The 20,180-nt window shown below is 34.0% G+C and overlaps 1 protein-coding gene across 1 annotated transcript in view; it reads right to left on the minus strand.

The window, feature by feature from the left end:
- The window catches only part of LOC145335297 (uncharacterized), a 76,300-nt gene that overhangs the window by 47,897 nt on the left and 8,223 nt on the right, over window positions 1-20,180 (minus strand). The window contains exons 3-10 of the mRNA XM_080181034.1: window positions 13,336-13,387; window positions 12,916-13,002; window positions 11,546-11,626; window positions 7,640-7,684; window positions 5,256-5,311; window positions 2,606-2,715; window positions 1,168-1,228; window positions 533-588 (exon numbers count right to left, since the gene is read on the minus strand). Of these exons, the coding sequence (XP_080037160.1) occupies window positions 533-588; window positions 1,168-1,228; window positions 2,606-2,715; window positions 5,256-5,311; window positions 7,640-7,684; window positions 11,546-11,626; window positions 12,916-13,002; window positions 13,336-13,387 (548 nt within the window). The remainder of the gene's footprint in view (window positions 1-532; window positions 589-1,167; window positions 1,229-2,605; window positions 2,716-5,255; window positions 5,312-7,639; window positions 7,685-11,545; window positions 11,627-12,915; window positions 13,003-13,335; window positions 13,388-20,180) is intronic.

Below are 20,180 nucleotides of genomic sequence, written 5' to 3' on the forward strand. Positions count from 1 at the left end.
AGATCCTGTTACTTTTATATAAGGAGAATATCTATTTAAAAGGATGCCCATTAGTGTGTCTGTACCTTAAGATCTCGCAAACCGTAACACCGACACGGTTCTACCTTACGGTAAAGCTTTTCATAGGTCCAAGGAAGGTTTATAACTATTATGCTAGATGGTTGCTTCAAATATCACAAGGAAACGACCCTGGATAAAAGATCATAGCAATATTAATCTTTGTCATCATATAGTTTTATATAGGGAGGGGACATTGGGCTGTTTATTGCACTAGTCACCAAAGAAATATAATAACGTTAGGGACATTAATTTAAATTTGATTGGTGGGTTCATTAGATTGAATGGCAAAACCACTCATTGTAATCTACAGAAGGGGTAAATTTGTCTATTATCATTGGGAATTCTACATCAATTTATCGGCAATTGTCTTATCCCTTTAGAACCCTGAGTTGTATCTCATCTATACATAAGATTAACTATAGAGACACATAAAATGACAAATAATCTTCACAGAAAAAATGTGATAACTTTGCCTGGTTCTGGGTATCCAGCCCCCCGGGAAAATCCTCCATTCTCATATCCCATCACCTACAGACATAAACGAATTCAAATTGCGCGGCTCGTGTTAATGGTAGAAAAATGAACACAACATTGAATTTTTGCTGTTGTTTTTGAAGGATACAATGTGCTATATATAATTTAGGAGCTACGTTGAAAAGTTGGAGGAAGGTTGGAAAATGCAGCAAAATAATTTCATAAAAGTAAATGTAAAACGTATTAGAAAGTTGAATGGCTTTTTTTTGTTGTTTTTAGAAAGTAAAATGAGAAATATTTAAAAAAATCACAATCTCTGTAAATCTATTTTAATGCACTGCGTGACGGCTGCCGAGAACAAAGGGCGCCGCCATTTTTTAAAATTTATTATTAAAAGTATGTTCTAAGAATTTAAAACAGGAGAAAAAACGCTAAAATTTGGCATAACAGATGCACTTATGGGGTACAATATGGAAATGTAAAGTAACGGCGACAAAACCGCTGCTTTCGCTGAAAACTCTGGATGATTTTTAAATATTTTCCTCACTTAAGACAGACTTATTACTTTTCAATAAAGTTTAACTTATACTTGCACTTGACACTTTATGAATTCATCTAGCTGTTTTTACTAACCTGTCTTCTGGCGGGGGCTGGCACATATCTCTCCAACTCTCCTCCAATTTCATCTTTTAATCTAAATATTGAAGATGATTTTCCTGGGATCGCAAGGGATCTATCAATGGAAATAAATTGACATGCCCCTAGAATTAAATATTACATTCTTTAAATTGGTGAAAAAGTTTGGCCACTAGTTGATTGTACTGTACATACAACCTTTTTAGTTTTAAATAAAAGTCTAAAAAGTTGAAAGAAAACGAATAAAGAACATGTTTTTATATATTTGGGCACAAATCTGATTTAGAGCTCATTAGTTTGATAATGTTAGTTGTTGTTTTGACATGTACACAATAATCATTTCCTTATTTTTTCCATTTTATTAGTAGCGAAGCTACTCTATAATTCACACTGCCTATTTGTCCGTCCATAACGATTATTAGGAAGGAAATTTCTCAGCTGCTAATTAAGAAAGTTTTATGATAAGATAACAACAAACTTCCAGCTTTCAACTTTCTTGGTCCGTCGGTCTGTCAGTTATGCTACAAAAGACACATATAACATTTTTATAGTAGTTTTCTAAACAGATCAAAAGTATAGAGGTAAATACTGATCACTATCTGCTCCATTTTTCCAAGGACCTTTTTCATCTGCTATCAAATATTTTCTGCTACTTGACTGTGTTAATGTTCCCGACACTGTTGGTCGATTTAAAAGAACCAATTGAGAGTCGGCACAAGGTCCTTGGGATAAGGACATACAGTTATTTAACCCCTTATCCCTCTAGTGTTTTTCTCTAATGTTTTCTATATAATAATCACATATTCCCTCTCTTTAATTTGTTGTAACTACCAAATATCTGCTCTAACAAAGTGAGTTATGTAACTCACTTTGTCCGTTTGTACATCCAGGATTATTTTTGCGAGTTGCTACTTATGGTTGTTGTCATCCTTGTATTTCTATATAAAGAATTGGATAGCTAATTAATTACAGGTAATTTTCCATCAAAACATCAAAAAATATACAGTTTTCATACATCCTACTACTTTGGCAGATATGTTTCCAAGTATCCTAGATGACGAGTGGAAATTATATTTAAATGCTGATAGTAAAAGAGCATCAACTTAAAAAATGCTACGCACAAACACACACACACACACATAAACAATTTTTTTGGAGACCATAAAAGACGAGTAAAGACAAAGTCCAATCTGAATTACTTTTGAGTCACTTTTGTTCCTGTGATGTCATATTGATTTCGGGAAAAAAAGGGAAGGGGGTTTATCGAAGGTTTCTCTCAGAGTAACTAGCGAGCATAGAATCCCCCTTTATTCTTTGAAAATAAAAAAAAAATGGGACGGTGGCGAGGTGAGTACTCCTCCATTGTATTCAATTCATTTTAAAAATATGGGGGGGGGGCGGTCCATGCTCGCCATGCACCAATTAACCTATTTACCTTGAAATTTGAAGAGTAAGAATGACAACCACGATGATGAGAATAAAAATGGCGGCTCCAAAAACTCCAGAAATGATGTAGATCTGGGTCTGAACTGCTATATTATCATCCTACAAAATATTGAAAAAAATTACCCAGAGATGGGTTTTTAAGGGATGCCGCGTTTTTTATCGACATTTTTTACGCTATGAATAACAAGCGCGGCATTCGCGAAATCTAAACAGAGTATACAACTATTTATTTATTTATTTCGTTTTTATTGGTACAGCCTTTTTAACAGAAAAACAAATCATCTTAAATCCATTTTTGCTGCATATTAATTAATATATCTTTTTAGAGCTATTAGACATTATACAAATAGCTAAAATAATAATTATAATTTTAAAATTTTGAATTCTTAAGTTGTATACTCTGTTTAGATTTCACGAATGCCGCGCTTGTTATTCATAGCGTAAAAAATGTGGAGAAAAAACGCGGCATCTTTTAAAAACCCATCTCAGTTAGAAAAGATGAAGATTTTTAAGACCCATTAATCTTGAGGGATACGACAATAGACGGAAAATTGGTGTACGTACCCAACGATAATAAACAAAATTACCCCTTCTGTAGATCACATTATTGGTTGAAGAGTTTAAACATTACAAGTTTTGAACCAACCAATCAAAATTCAATAAAAGTTTAAATCCTTAACTAGAATATTTCCTTTAGCGCATTTTTATTGGATAATCATTTTTTCTTTTTAAACATGTTGCAAAATTATAATTACTTTGTTATTGCCGAACTACTATGGTCATTATAATACTTGTTATGATTAGGGTTAGTTTTTATATACGTGATTCTTCTAAAAAAGTGCTTTTTTGTATCCTAAATTATTCATTAACTAAAGTGCTTGAAAACTAAATAATGGTCTTCTTTAACACTGTAATCTAAAAGAAAATAAAAAAATAAAATAGCTACAATTTATTAAACTGAATTACCGCCCCCTCCCCCCCCCCCCCCCCCCACCCAACCTTATTTAAATTATAATATCTAACTCTTAATAAGCCTGGGGGTTCCAACCCTGCAGAGTACTCCTAACACTTAAAAAGAGTTAAAGACTCTAGGGGGCTAGGTGTCGGTTCGGGTACTAGACCCCTCTCCACGCACCTTGAAACATACATACAATACTTATGATTGCAGTGTAAAGCGTCCAATCACCCATCAGACAACTAACTCTCTGAGATGCACGACCTTTGTCTGAGAAGTCCCAACTGTGCATGGTAGCGAGTTGCGCCTGTTTTGGGCCAAGGCATTCCCCCTACTCTAACAATTTACGTCGCGCATCTGACATAGTAGCAGTGGGAACCATTTTTAACGTCTTTAGTTATGACGCGGTGGCGGACCGAGATTTGAACCTATCACCTTCCCGACGACGAGCGGATGCGCTACGTGTTGAGCCACAGTCGCGGGTTAACTCCTAACACTTACTTGACCTAACCTAACCTAAAATATTAAAATTTACTTTTTCTCAACAGGTTAGGGAGGGAAAGGGTTTTTATGGTCCAATCTAAGTTTGATAGAAGTTACCATTTAATCTTGCTAGATAAATAGTTTTTTTTCTCCTAACAATGTCTTTCTATTAGAACTTTAATTTGAATGTTTACAAATCTTTTCTTCTGCAAAATTACATTCATTCATTTGTGTCTATTTATCTTTTTCTATTTGTAGGAGCAAAGCTAGACGAAGCCCAATCTGTCCCACTTTTGAGCAAGACGATTCCTATATGACGTCATATAAAGGGAAAAGAAAAAGGGAAGGGGGGGGGGAATCTCTATAAAAGAGATGGGAGAAAAGGGAATCGTCTAGCTCAAAAGTGGGACAGATTGGGCTTCGTCGCGAAGCTACTCTTAAGAAGTTTGTGTCTGTCCGTCTGTCTGACTGTCCATAATGTAAATTTTTATTATTAGAAGATAATACGAATATTAAACTTTGCTTTACTTCCCCTTACTCTTCTTCTCTTTACTTTCCCTTTACTTTTCATCCCATTCTGTATGAAAGTATTCTGTATTATCTGTTTGAAAGTTTAATATTCCTTTTCCTTCACATATTTTTAAGACATTAATATGGATATATTTGTTCTTGATTTTCAATTTTCTCTGTCTGTACTTTGCTTTACTAAAATAACTCCAATGAGTCTTCATTTTTTTACTTCATTTTTTTTGTATTTACTGAAAAGAAATTTAGTTTTAAGTAATTCTAATCTTTTATCTTTCTCTAAGTCTTTTCTAAAAATGCTTTTTGAAAGAAACTTCAGCTTTGAAACAGAAAAGATTATAATTTTCTCAAAAATTCCATGGAATTACTGACAGACCAACATACTAGAAGAGTTATTGAACAAAAATATATTCTAAATTCCAAGTTAAAAATTTCCCAATTGCAATGCTCTTTATAGTGCCTATTATAAAATGACGACATACAATACAAATGACCAACACACAAACTAAATTACCAATAACAGGCTAGTATGCTTTTTAATTGACCAATGGTAGGCCAGTATGACGTCATTATTTTATAGGCAATAAAAAAAGCTTCCCTGTTGCGGTACGGACAGAAAAACAGACAGACTAATTGAATTATAGAGTAGCTTCGCTGCTAAGAAAAGAATACTTACGGTAACTATACCAACATTCTTTCTCGGTGTGTTGTTCAGTGTATCATTTAATCCATCTAATATCACATCAAAAGCTTAAGTTTTAAAAAGTCATTTCATACGCCCATTGATTGCGTGACCTTTTCTATAACTGTGCAAGGTAATGAGATGCATCATTATTAGGCCAAGGCATTCCTTTTCTCTTATTAATGTTCGTTTTACCGACTGTCCAATTTGTTGGGCTTCGTTATAATAATAGATAAAATATGAAGATGATTAAAGCCCCTCAGCAGATTATGACGTCATACGATAGAATAGCCAATGAGAGGCCAGTATAAACTGTAATTGACCAATATGGTAAAATTTATGCTGGCCTCTCATTGGTTATTTTATCGTATGACGTCATAATCTGTTCATCAACTTCATAAAATATGTACATTGTGATACAGATGCAAAAATGGTCATGTCCTACATATAAAACTAGCGGAAAAGCCCCTAGACTCTAGGGGCTTTGCCCCTAGAGGAATATTTACATTTTTTATTACCTGGAGATCCCCCTTTCCACCACTATTTTAAATAATATTTAAAAATTTTTTTTTTTTTTGGGGGGGGGGTTGGGGTTGGGGGTTTCCCACCCTCCAATAAAATAGCCTAAAACAAGTAGGTATATTCCCTGAAGAGTAGAATCCGATCGGTTCAGTGGTTACCAAGATTTTAAGGGCCAGACGGACAGACAGACAGACGAACATGCATCATTCTACTTTGTATTATAGATAGAATGCCTTACCTTAGAAAAACAAATGTTTCTATTACAATTTTGTTGAAAAGTAAAACATATGAAAAAGACATAAATAAGAAAGAAAGTTATTAAAGAACATATTCGCATCACGTTCTAAAAGTAAAACGTTGGACTAGGTTTTGTGTGTTGACATACAATATATTTCGTGGCAACGTCCCTTAAGGGGCGATTCGTCGTATTTTTAAATGGCTTTTGATAGGTTATTTTAGGTAAGGTTAGGTTATATTGGGTTAGTATGCCCCACAGGGTTAGGCAATTGGCCCCGCAGGGTTAGAGCTCCCCCACAGGAGCTAGAAATAGGAGAAAAGCTATTCTGAAAATAACGAAGAATCGCCCCTTAAGGAGCGTTGCCACGAAAGGGACTATACCCGATTTTTTTTTGCAAATGTCGACGATATGACCGTAATTTACTATTAATAGCAGAAACAAATGTTTATGAAATCACCATTAACTTTTGGGGCTAAAAGGGGTGATAAAACTCTACATAAAATTTTACTAATTAATGGGTGCTGCCTTAGACACCCCCGAATGTATTGGGGTCGTATTACCCTTTGAATACCCCCCCCCAAATAAAAAAAAATCAGTTTACTATAATAAAATGAAGAACTATGTCAGCTTAACATCCCGCAAACCACATGGCCTCTGCTTTTCAGGAATACATCCGAAAAAATTCAACCACAATAAAAAAGGCACTGATATAAAATAGAATTTTTCAGAATATTATTTTCAAACAAGAAAACCCATACCTAGATTATTGAAAAAGTTAAATTATTTGTTTTCTAAAAACAAAATGTTTCAAGAAAAACAAAGAATGTAGAAGGTATTATCCATCTCATTTTTAAGAGTTTTCTTTCCTGCCTCTCCCCTCATTTTTATGACGTCACAGGGCAAATTTTCGAGATACTTTGTCCAGTTACTCCTTTTTGTTCAGTTTATATTGTTTATCTTAGCACTCGGTAAATAAAAAAGGAAAAACATACTTTATTGAAAAGGGATTTATTGTTAAATGATAAATGCGTCAAAAATTTATCTTTAATTTTAAAAAGTTCTTGAAAATTCTTTTATAATGTTCATGTTTAATTTCATTTGTTTAATAAAAAAAAACAATAAAAATCAGTCTCAGACGCAAAACCTTCAGTTTTGAATAGGTTTATTAAAATATTGGTTCAATTTGGACTTTTATTGATTCAGTTATTAACATTAAAACATGTTGATTGTACGACCTTAGAGTTTTGACAATGTCATTTGGCATACTTTAAATTTGTCATGCCTTTTGAAATAGCAGCAATAGGAACTATTCTATTCTTCTTTTTTTCATAGCTCCGTTTGCTCTCAAATTAATAAACAAACCAGATAATCCAAGACTGTGTCATATTAAGTAGTATTACGTAGCTACTGCTGCTATGTTAGATGCACGACTTAATACTTAGAGTTTAGGAAACATCCACACATCATTACTATGTACAGTTAAACAAAGGTCGTGCAAAAAAAGAGTTAATTGTATGTAATGCATTTAACCTTGAAATTGGCACTCCATTTGCGAGATTATGGTACATTAATCGACAATTTTTGTCTTCTTGACTTAACCAAAGCTTTTGATAATTTCCTGAAATACTCAGATCTTCGAGAAACTCTTCTGAGGTGGAGAATACTGAAATAATAGTTGATTTTAAGCAGATAATTCGTATCTGTCGGTAAGTCAGTAACACTAGTTTTTGCCTTAAGTCGTTTTCTTTTCGTATTTTTTTTTCTCTTTCTATGTATTTTCTTATGAAGATGATTATAGTCCCTCCACAGATTATGACGTCATAACCAATGAGAGGCCAGCATAAATTTTACCATTGGTCAATTATAGTGTGTACAGGCCTCTCATGAGATATTCTATCGCATGACGTCATAATCTGTGGAGGGACTTTAATCATCTTATTTTTATTATGTTTAGCTAAATGTTTCTACCAGTTTGCATTACATTTTTATTAGGTGAACCTCTGAACTAGAATCAGATAGTCGGTATTTTTGTAATACTAACTTGCTAAAATCAATACTTTGATATTTCAACTCTTCTTTTCCAATTTATTCTGGGAATAAATATATTCGTGTATGGTTTTAGGCTATTTGACGTTGTTATTATAGTGTTTCAATTGTTTTAAATAAGAAAAATATATTCAACGTATGGATAGTAGGTACTTTTTTAGAAACTAGCGGCTTCGCCCCTAGCCTCTAGGGGCTTTGCCCCAAGAGGTGATAAAAAAAATTAAGGCGAAATTCGTTAAAGTACCAAGGAAATCTTCAGCAAAAAAAAAAAAAAAAAAAATTGGGGGGGGGGATTTTTTTGTTTTTTGGGGGTTGGGGGTGTCCCACCCCCCAAGAAAATAGCTTAAAACCACCACAGGACCAATAGGTACATACCCTGAAGAGTAGAATCCGATCGGTTCAGTGGTTAAGAGATCTTAAGGGACAGACAGACAGACGGACAGACGGTCAGACGGACAGACGGACAGACAGACATCGTTCTACTTTGTATTATAGATAGTTATTATTTTTTTTAGAATTTACTAACAAGCTTTTATTTTTTACTCAATAATAACAATTTTATTAAAAAGCTTGTAATACGGAAGTTAATAAAAAATATTGGGAGCGAAGCTTTTCTAGGATTTACTTTGTGTGTCAGTCAGTCTGTCAGTCCGTAATGCTATGGGGAAAATGAAATTTGCTCAGCTACCATCTTAGATAGACAACTGAAATGTTTGGTGAAGTTTCCTTGTATCAATGTGCATCCAGGTATAATTTACTTGGTCCGTCGGTCTGTCGTTCATGCTTCAAAAGGCAAATATTCTCATGACATACTTTGTACGTTTTGTGCTTCGCTACTTATTGATGTCATCATCCTTGTTTTAGGCTATTTGACGGTATTATTTTACTGTTTCAATTGTTTTAACTAAGAAAAATATATTTTTTATATGTTTTTTTAGCTTTTATATTTTTTTCTTCAATAAAACAATTTTGAATATTAAATATTTAGAATTATATTTAAAAGATTGGAAATCGAAAGTTAATAAAGTTATCATTAGCGAAGCTTAACTATGATTTACTTGTATCAGTCAAGCTCCAAAAGACCAACATACTTATGACTCACTTTGTCTGTTTAGTGCTTCGCTACTTATGTATGTTGTCATCCTTGTTTTCAAATGGTGTGTTCTATCCTTATACTAAAGTAACAGGATGTTTGTTTGCCTGTGTGTTGTGTGTCTGTGAGTTTGTACCGACGGATCTCGCTAACCGCTGAACCGATCGGGTTCTCCTTAACAGGGAAGCTTCTCATAGGTCCTGGGAAGGTTCATAACTATTTTCTTGGGGGGTGGGACACCCCCCCCCCCCCAAAAAAAAAGGAAAAATACCCTCCAACCCCCCCCAAAAAAAAAATTTAATTTTTTAACTAAAATTAAAAATGAGGGGGGGGGGGGCACCCCACCAAAAAAATCCACCCCCCAAAAAACTTTTTAAACTTTTTCTTTTAAAATCTAAAATAAGAAATTAGGTTATCAAATTCGACTCCCCCCTCCACAAGTGCCCCTAGAGGCCTCTAGGGGTATAGCCGCTAGTGATATATTTAAAAATAAAGATAGTTCAATTTAGCAAAATAGAACATTCAAGAATATATAATTATTTCGAATGAGTTGATTTTTCTTTACAATGAGTTTTGAGATAATTAACTTAATTTAAGTTTATACTAAAATTGACATTCTAATCATTTACAAAATGATAAATATTTTTCATCCAATTAGAATTTCTAAGAATAATATTCAAAAAATATAATATCAAATAATAATAATAATAATTTATTTCGGAAAAACAGAAGAATACAATGATTACAATGGAAAATAGCCGTGTGGCTATACGGATAGAGTAAAAACACTGTGCGTGTTGTTAGTCCATCCGTTTACAAGAGTACTATTACAATTTACAGTTAAATTTATTAGTTATATTTAAAGTATAATTGCATCCATATATCATGCATCTACTGGTTGCCTATAGGGGATGTCGTGGTTGTGATAATATGTCAATATCACACCAATCACTGCTGTGATTATGGTCCATAGGACCGACATGCCATTTGGTTAGTCCACACACCGTGCTGTCCTTATCCTGAAAAAGGCGACGTGCACCATATTACCACCCGGGTCAACCATTTTTCAAGACGACACTTTCGGCTTCTTTGACCTCACTGACACCTCTAGTGAATATTAAGTCTTGTTGTCAAAGGGATAAAGGGGAAGGGATGCTAGGGACGGATTTCCCGGGAAGCTAGCAACAACAACAACGCATGCCTATAACATATGGGTCGTATGCTCGTCAAATACATTGTTGTATAAAAAACGAATGCGTGTGTTTACGTTTATGTGTATGTTTTTTTGTGTTTGTGCGTATACAATAGCCTCACTGGCCACCCAAAGCTCCTTAGCCTCCCCAATTTGCACGTTTCCTGCCCTACCCCAATACTAATATTAATATCATCATACTACCCAAAATATTCTAAATTCCTGGAAATGATAAAGGTTAAATTGAAATTCAACGAATTTTTCTACACATATTTTTCAATTCTTTAAATATGTTTTACAAAATCTAGCCCAAGGTCAATTTTTTCTTCATTCTCTGCTTTAGTCTCCACAAAAACTTCAATATTCTAATAATTTTAAAAATGTCTTAACGATGCCTTGAATTCAGAGATCGAATCACCACTACACAATTTACAATTTTAATCAAATTAATTTTAGTTGACACTGTGGATTCAGAGATAGGTCAATTTATTATGAATATAAAATATCAGTTTAATATGAATCAAACCATAAAAAGTTTTAAGTGTTTGCATATGTTTATCCGTCCTTCTGTCTAAGTTTAATGCACATAAATAATTGGTTATGGCAGATTTTTTTGTTTTTTTGAAATATCTCAAAAAAAACTTTTCATGTCCCTCTAAATTTTGCTACAAAAACATCTATCTCTCCATCTAGGGGGTTAATTCTTTTTACCCCACCCAAATTTTTTGGGGGTGGGTAAAAAACAACATTTCGGGTTTAAAGCTTAGGACAAAGAACAATTTTTTTTGGAAGTTTTGGGGGCAAAATTTTTATCGTCACAGGGTTTTTTTGTGGAAATATCACCACTTTATTACCCCCCTCCCCCTTCTATCTATCTATCTATCTATCTATCTACCTATCCATCTATCCATCGATCTATCTATCTATCTATCTATCTATCTATCTATCTATCTATCTATCTATCTATCTATCTATCTATCTATCTATCTATCTATCTATCTATCTATCTATCTATCTATCTATCTATCTATCTATCTATCTATCTATCTATCTATCTATCTATCTATCTATCTATCTATCTATCTATCTATCTATCTATCTATCTATCTATCTATCTATCTATCTATCTATCTATCTATCTATCTATCTATCTATCTATCTATCTATCTATCTATCTATCTATCCATACTAACCTATAGGTAAAGGTGACACTGTGGTAGTATCTTCACTGCTACTTGTTAATTCTCTGGACTCAACATTACTATTGTTTTCATCTAAAATTTCTTCTCGTGTGGATATTCAATTATTTCTGTGACATTTCATAAACGAATTTCATATGTGGCTTATCAAACAAGGATGAAAACATCTTTAAAAGCGAAGATCTAAAATCAAACGAACATGACAATTGATGAGCGTCAGAACTTTCTATAAATTTATTTCAAAATTATCTTAAACACAGGATATTGTGTACTACACACGTAGATTTTTATTACTTGATTATAAAGATGCTTTACTTATGAATTATACATTGTTGTCCTATGAATCATTATTCTGAAAATCAGATGATGAGATAATTTAAATCTGTTTATTGATGTACAAAAGATTGAAGTCTTTTGGTGGTTTCAGGTTATTTTTCTGCCTCCCAGCTTTTCCCTCGTCTAAATTAATAACTTTTTTTGCAAATCAGCTTATATAATCCTAAAAAGATTTTCCTTATTTATTAAAAGCATTAACAATGCTGAGTTTTCCTTTGTTTCGTGTATTTATGTCATATAATTTCTTTTTATATAGTTATAAAAGAAAATTTATTTTCCATTAATTATTTTTATGCTTATAAAAGGTTTTATTTTTATAAGATTAGATTGATTTTAGACATATAAATTTCAAATCCTCGGAATCCTTGGTATAAGGGAAGAAAGGGAAATTTTTTTTTTAATGGGGGATATTCTTTCCATTGGCGATTTTTCTTGGGAAGGTGGAGCTACCCCCCCCCCCCCCCGCCCCCCAAGCTTTATCGTAAAGGAGAAACAAATCAGTCCAGCAATTATCGAGATATAAAGCAACAGACAGAGATAAACATTAAGAGATATAAGTTTTCCGGAATTGTAATGTAGGGAGTAGATTTGAAATCTGCATCAAATTTTAAGGATTTTTTTTTATAAAATTCGTTTTTTGTATAATTCTTTATCTAAAAGCGGAAATACAAATTAAGTTAATTAATTTTGGCATCTGTGATTGGTGGATTTAAAAATTCTGCGCTCTGATTGGATGTCGTACATCATTCAACCAATTAGAGCGCAGGTAGTTTAAAATCCACCTATCCTATTGGTCAAAATTAATTAACTTAAAATGTATTTTCGCTTTTAGATAAAGAATTTTACAAAAAACGAATTTTATAAAAAATCCTTAAAATTTGATGCATATTTCAAATCTACTCCCTACATTAAAATTCCGGAAAACTTATATCTCTTAATAAACATCTTGCTACTTTCAAACATTCACAGAGACATCCTATCACTTTTGAAAAACAAGACTAAAAGACTTGAATATCCGCCTGCAGGACCTGAATTAATGGTTGTACTACTACTAGAACTACTACTACTACTACTGGCTGCGCCACTAGTGGGCAAGTTTGTACTCTGTGCAGTGTCTAATAATGTGCAGGATGGATTATTTCAATTCAAATTTCAACTATTTTGCCTCCAAGAATTTTGCTAGTAAAAAATAAAGTTTTCTTTCGATGACTTCAGCTTACTAATTTAAAACTTATGGAGAAGAAACTATTTGTTTTATCTGAATAATGATTATTAATGTGACCAAATGCATTGTTTTTCTGCATTAGAATTGTATTATTTCAATGGTTTATTCTGACTTTATAACGATTAATAATTGACAATTATATTACACTACTTCAAAGAAAGTTTTATTTATAACTAGCGGAAAGTTGGAGGCAAATTAGTTGTTGTTGAGATGAAATATTCCCCTGATAATGTGTTGTTGCTACTTGTTGTGGGGTTAAGGGTGGTGTCTTCTCCCTAAATAACAAAATGATATTAAGTAGAGCTTCCAAACCGATTAATATCTGCTGGATAATAATCGGTTCTTAGCCATACTGAAAATTTTAGCTTCGTATAACAGACAATTTTCCTCGAATATCAAAATTAAAAAATTAATGCTAGTAATACCGACACTTCGGGGGCTAATAAAACTGGTTTTAATCCTATAATTTTTCATTTTCATATCTGCGGTAAGTTGATCTAAAGAGATATGATAATGGATAATAAATTGATGTACAACATCCCCAATTAACCATTAAAGTTTGGACTCTGCTTATAAAAATCCCACCTTGATACTCCATTCTAAACTAAACTGAAAATTGTGTATTACGTTTAGGCCGTTTAAGAGATCCACCACAATTGCATGGTAATTTACACAACACAGTACAGGTTTCATAACTTATAATTTTTATATTTTTTTTTATTAATGACATAAAAATGTTCACAATCTATGTTTACAAATTAATTTATCTTTCGATTATTTCCGACAAAACAAAACATAACAAGAATCAAAACATCCAAAAAATCAACATACATGAAATCAACAAGTAAGACAATTAATTTAGATTAATATAAGGCCCGCGGAAAGAAAACTAAGTAGCGGGTTTCGTCGTATTTTCACAGTAACTCTTCTCCTATTTCTAACCCCTGCAGGTGGCTCTATAACCCTGCGGGTCACTTTTCCTAACAATACGGGGAAATCCTTAACATTTACTTAATTTAACCTAAAATAACCTATAAAAAGTAAATACAAATATCCTAATATAACATGCGCTAGAGCAGCTTTAACCCCTCCCAAAAAAAGAAGCCTAAAAAATAGATCAAAATTCAAGACGCGAATTAAAAATAAAAAAAGGTTAAAACTATCAAAATAATAGTATTGTGTTTCGCGATTATAGGGCTACACATTAAGGACGCACATACAGACGCTCGAATAAAAGCTTCGCTTTTAAAATGTATCTGCGTAATTTAGAATAAGCAAAAAAAACTATGTAAAGGTTAAAGTTACATCTGACAATGAGGTCATGGCTAGTTTAAAAAATTATATAAGGAATCATCATATTTAGATAAAAAAATTTCAATAGCACAGCTATTCTATAATTATGTTATCTGATAGTTTGCTAAGATTGATTAAACTGTTTAGAGACTTTCTGTTGTATTGTTAAAGACTATATAAACTCTAGAGGCTTCGCCCTATGAGGTAATAATAGGGGGATGCTGACATAGCAAATAATATCATGTTGTGACGTCAGAAATTTCGGAAAAGAAAAAGGGAAAGAAGAACCATTTCTCCCATCTCTTTTGAAGAGATTTTCTTCCCCGCTTCCTATCTCATATCCCGAAATTTATGACGTCACAACAGGACAATATGGGCTTTGTTGGGACGCTCAACATCCCTCCCACTCACAAAAGACTAAAACCCTTCCTTTACAAATGGAAAAATCCATGAGAATTGATGAATGATTGTTCCAGCAGTTTGCAAGATCTTAGAGGACAAATATACTGAATCTTGGGGTATAGTCTCTTTCGTGGCAACGCACCTTAAAGGGCAATTCTTCGTATTTTTCACAGTAGGTTTTTTAGCCTCTGCGGAGGGCTCTAACCCTGCGGGGCCAATTTCCTAACCCTGTGGGGCAATCACCTAACCCTATATAACCTAACATAACCTAAAATATCCTATAAAAAGCCATTTTAAAAAACGACGAATCGCCCCTTAAGGGGCGTTGCCACGTAAGTGACTATTTCCGAATTTGGTATGTAGCAAATAGGATTATTGTACTACCATTTATAGACATAAATACAGTCACCTTCTTTACCCAAAATTAATTTCTGTTCAAAAAAAAATATAACATGTCGAGGGGGAGGGGGATGTATTATAAAAGCCTTTAATCTGTCAGGACCAATTCAAAGCTTCTCCGAAAATTTCTGTAATATATGTACAAAGTTCACATACATCTAGAACCCTGCGTTGTCTATACCTGAGCAACCTTAAGCCTTCGAGGATTCCAATGCCTAACAAGTAATTAACAAACCAAAGAAAACCTTAATTTTGAATTAAGTTAAAAGTTAAAGATGTATTTTTGACTAAGCACTTCAAATGAAATATCTAAATTTTTTTTACAGAAAACTGAATTTTTTTTACACTTGCCTTCTTCTGCCCTTTATCAAAATACAAATTTTGTCTCTAAGATATTTTTTCTTGTTTTCTTAATAGGATAAATACCAAAAAACCTTAAAATATAAATTTGGTAAAATTAAATTATCAAAATTCTTATATAAAATTCATAAAATATTAAGAATCATTTAAATATTAAGTTTTTAAATGTCACTATTTATATAAATCTTAAATGTCAAACAATTTAAACTAAAATTTTGAATTAATATTTAAATTCGTAAAAATGACCAAAACGTAGTTTAAAAAGTTATTAATTTTGAGGATATTTGATTATTTTAATGTTATGAAACAATTAAAATGTTAATATTGTGACTTATTTAAAAAGAGAAGCGTGTAGGTAATTTTTTTGGATTTCCTTCCTTCCAATGGGATTTTTCTAATCTTAGGGCATTGGTGAAGGGAAGGGATATATGAGCAAGAATGCTGTCAATGACACTTTAACGTCAAGTCCAGCAACCAAGGATAACTAATTAGAGCTAATCTCTTTATTTCTGTCCAAACACCCGGGGTATTTTGTTACTTAACACCCAACAGACAACCAACTATTTGATTGCACGTCTTTTGTCTGGAAGTCTTATCTCTGCATGATAATGAGTTACGCCTGTTTTGTGCCAAGGCATTCCCCCTCTTTGGCTTTAAATTGATCACTGGCTGTTTTTATAAGCTTTTCTACAATTAGGGTTGGTCTGTCGGGACAGTTAGCTCTTTCTTTTTAAACAGATTAGAATAGTCCTATACATTACAAGCTTTGCTTGATAATTCCTATAACAAATAGGTATGACTTTGGAAGCGTATCAACTACATAATCGTTACCAGAATTTTTTTTTTGTATGTTATTATCATCCTATCTATCTGATTTTTAGAATACTAATTCCTATTTCAACAAGGTACAATGTTAAAAGCAAAGTATCTCTATAAACAAGTCATAAAAATGTAAGCATGACCTTGAACAATATCCTGTACTGCAAAAAAATTACTTAACTTTTGTTTAGACTTCTGCATTAATATTCTGCTTAATTTTTTCTGATACTCTTATGTTCGTTTGTCCTACCGTTTCACAGCTTCGCTTTCATGGATGTTATCATCCTTGTTTTAAAGTGGTTTGAGGCGAAGCCACTTGCTGCATCGCAGCATCATAGTATTTTTTTAAGAACAGAAAGTAAGTTTATGGTCGGAAAAGATAAATATTAATACTGCTAATACGGAATATTAGTTAATGTCTATTTTTATTTTTTTTTCATGAATATAAGAAATATGGCATCTCTAGATTCTATTATATAAAGTAATAGGCCGGATGACTGCCTGTATATCCAGTAAGATCTTATGAACGGCCCAAACAATCGTTCACAATTTTCAGGAAAGTTTAGTTTATAGATATAGGCTGTTTTTTGAGGGGTAAATCATCTCCTAATTTATACATTATACATACAATAAGCCCTGTAAATGATTACGGTCTCTCTTCATCACTCTTCCTCTTGGGGAAAAGCCTCTAGAGGCAAGACATAAAGCCTTAGGTAAATTAATTAAGGAAAAGTACCTAGGAAAAGCTATCTATTGAAATGGGTTATCCAATATAATCTTAATATATCATGTTTTATATCTTAAAAAGACCTCAAAATCATTTTCTTTGAATGCTAGATTCCTATACATTACTGTTAATTCTACAATCTACATAATATGCTTTGGGATTAGTAGAGGGTTTAGAGAATAAGTGTGCATTCAATTTCGCATAAAGAACATATTATTAAATAGCAAATGTTTCAAAATTAAACAAAGTGGAAAGATTAGAGTAAAACACTAGAGGAGGATGGGGTTAGATTCCAAGGACCCTGTACCGACTCTCCATTGGGACTTTGAAAATCAACCAATAGTGTCAGGAATATTTAACAAAAGTGGCAGAAAACAATTTACTAGCAGACGAAAAAGGTCATTGGAAAAGGGGGGCAGTTATTTGTATATACATCTGTCTTAACCTCTTTTCGAGGAAGCTTTGTGTTTATCAAGTTCGAAATTAATTCCTTATCATTATCCTAAAACTAAGCGCAAATGTCGTCTTTTATGGCTTTCCTTTCATAATGTGGCGCGGCATAGATTGTTTGTTTATTTTGATGCGCACGTTCTTTACTTTTGAATGAGATATGAGAGTGTGAAGATTTCGGAGAACAAAATTGGGCCTATCATTGGTCTCATAGTGTGTGAACGACCCTAGTATACCAGGGATTTGAAACCATAAGAGCTTCAGGTAGAATTTGTTAATTTGATTAAGAAGAATGGTGTATAGGACGATTATATGTAGTTTTAAAAAAGGCTTTAGCCAGCTAAACTTAATTATGTTTAATATATGTTTTAGTAATTTTTATGTGCCTTATTGTTGCATTTAACAATGATTTATTAAACCAAATAATTTTCCTTTAAAGCCAAAGTTTCCAAAGATTTTTTACCGTAGAGAAAAATGATTTTAAAAAGCAAATAAGATTACGTGGTTATAAATAACTGGAATTATGAATTAATTGATTTTGTAATTTCAGGTCTTTGAAATAATTTCATCAATAAATCTATATTCAAACCTGCTGTTGAAACTTGATGGTTCCTGGTATTGGGGGTTTGTATGTTCGCCAACTGATCTCGTGAACTTCCCGCTAATTCGGAAGTCAAGCTCAACCAAAGTGTCATGGTTGAGACAATTTCAAAGTATCTGATGAATAGGCGTTAGCATTCATCAAGAGATCAATAGCATCCAGTGAATTATTGATGCAATAAACTGTGACAATTTTTCTGTGAAATAAGTACCTAGTGAATCAATATGCCACTAACCAAAAAGCAGAAAATTGAGCGAGCTATCGCTATTGGCAGTGAAAGGCTAGAAGTGTTTGACGAACAGTTAAAAGTGTTTTATGACAATCTAAAAGCCTGCCAAAGTTTTAGTTCATGTGAAAATGTGACTGTAAAATCAATTCGTGACATTTTTAGTGAGGTCAAGGACCAATCTGACCTAATAAAAAGTCTAAAACCTGCCGTGGAGACTAGTGAGCTGCGCGAGTTCAAGCGTGATTTGGATGAAGCTAGTGAGCAGAAAACTGTTGCAGATAAAGTTTATGCGTCGTTGGAGCAGTGTACAAAAATTCTGTACTGGCTTGACAATGATTCAGACGACGCGAGGTCAAGCACTGTCGCCAGGAACCTCGACGTCATTGAGAAGGTGAAGATGGACATGGGAGTGCTTAAAATTTCCGTGGAGTTGCGCCAAGAAGTACGTGATATGTACCGAAGGCTTAGAGAGATGGAACGTCGTTCATCTAATCTGGATGAGAGTGGGACACCTGCCATGCTCTCCAGAAGTATGTCTGCCGTGGATATTCGGAGTTCCAACCCGCAGTATGGGCGCTGGGACAACAGTTTGTTGCCGTCGTTCGACGGTACTGACACGGATTACCCAAACTTTAAACAGGTCTTTAAGGATCTATGCTCTGGTTATGGATTTGCTGACCAGAGGTTAAGTCTGATGTTGTGTATGGAGAAGGTGATAACCAACCCGGAACTACGCAAGCAAGTGTCAGCGATTAGAGATCATAATGAACAATGGGCGTTTCTTGATCAGATGTTTTTATCAAACACTCGCCGGTTCATGAGGATTTTAACTAAGTTGAACAAGATGAAACCCGTGGATAAACCTGTGGACGTGGTTAGCGCAATTGCTACCTTCAAGAGCATGATGCAGGAGGTAGAAACCATCGTTGGTTCTGCAGCTAAGGATTACAATCACCTAACTCTTATTCATATTTTTAAAGACAAGTGCCCTGAAAATTTGAGAGACAAGATTATGATGGAGCTAGGTAGCATGAACCAACCAAACATCCCGAAGATTGTAGAACTGCTGGAGAAGACCAGGGGTGCCATGTTGGCTGGTGATATGTCCTATGACAGTGGCGCCGGCAAGAGAAATCGTGACAGAGCTGCCGCCGCGCAAGTATCTGGCCGCAACGACAATAAGAATGGAAAGGCTGGAAAGGACAAGGCTTCCAAGTGGAACAGTGCATGTCCTGTGGAGAGCTGCAAGGAGAAGCACCCGATTTTCCGTTGCCTCACGTTTAAGAAGATGGATGTGGTTGACCGAAAGAAAGTTGTCCAGCAGAAGAAGTTATGTGAACTCTGCCTATGTGACGGCCATACTGCTGACAAATGTAATAAATCGGATAAGCTTGGTGTTTGTGGTACCAATAATTGCGACAGATACCATTCCAGGTTACTCCATGAGGCTAGTGCTGGTGTGAATACAGTTTACAAGTCAAGTTCTGCACCCAGCCCCTGTACCTTCTTACTTCAGTTAGTTCCTGTTGTAGCACCTGGCGGCGGCACCTGCCACGCCACGGTAATGTTTGACTCCGGGGCAAATTTGCCACTTGTGTCTGAGAAATTATCCAACAAGTTGAAGCTGAAATCTACCGGCAGATATACAACTATTTCTGTAGCTGATGGCAGTGAGTCTTCCTGCCGCAATGTTGTGTTTTATCTGAAGGATAGGGACGGCAATTTGAGGGAGTTTGAGGCAGCTGTCATGCCTACCCTCGGCGGGGCCAACGAGATGCGCTCGGTCCA

This window comes from Acartia tonsa, chromosome 13 (assembly GCF_053477335.1).
Source record: "Acartia tonsa isolate MP-2025a chromosome 13, ASM5347733v1, whole genome shotgun sequence".
Classification (NCBI taxonomy): domain Eukaryota; kingdom Metazoa; phylum Arthropoda; class Copepoda; order Calanoida; family Acartiidae; genus Acartia; species Acartia tonsa.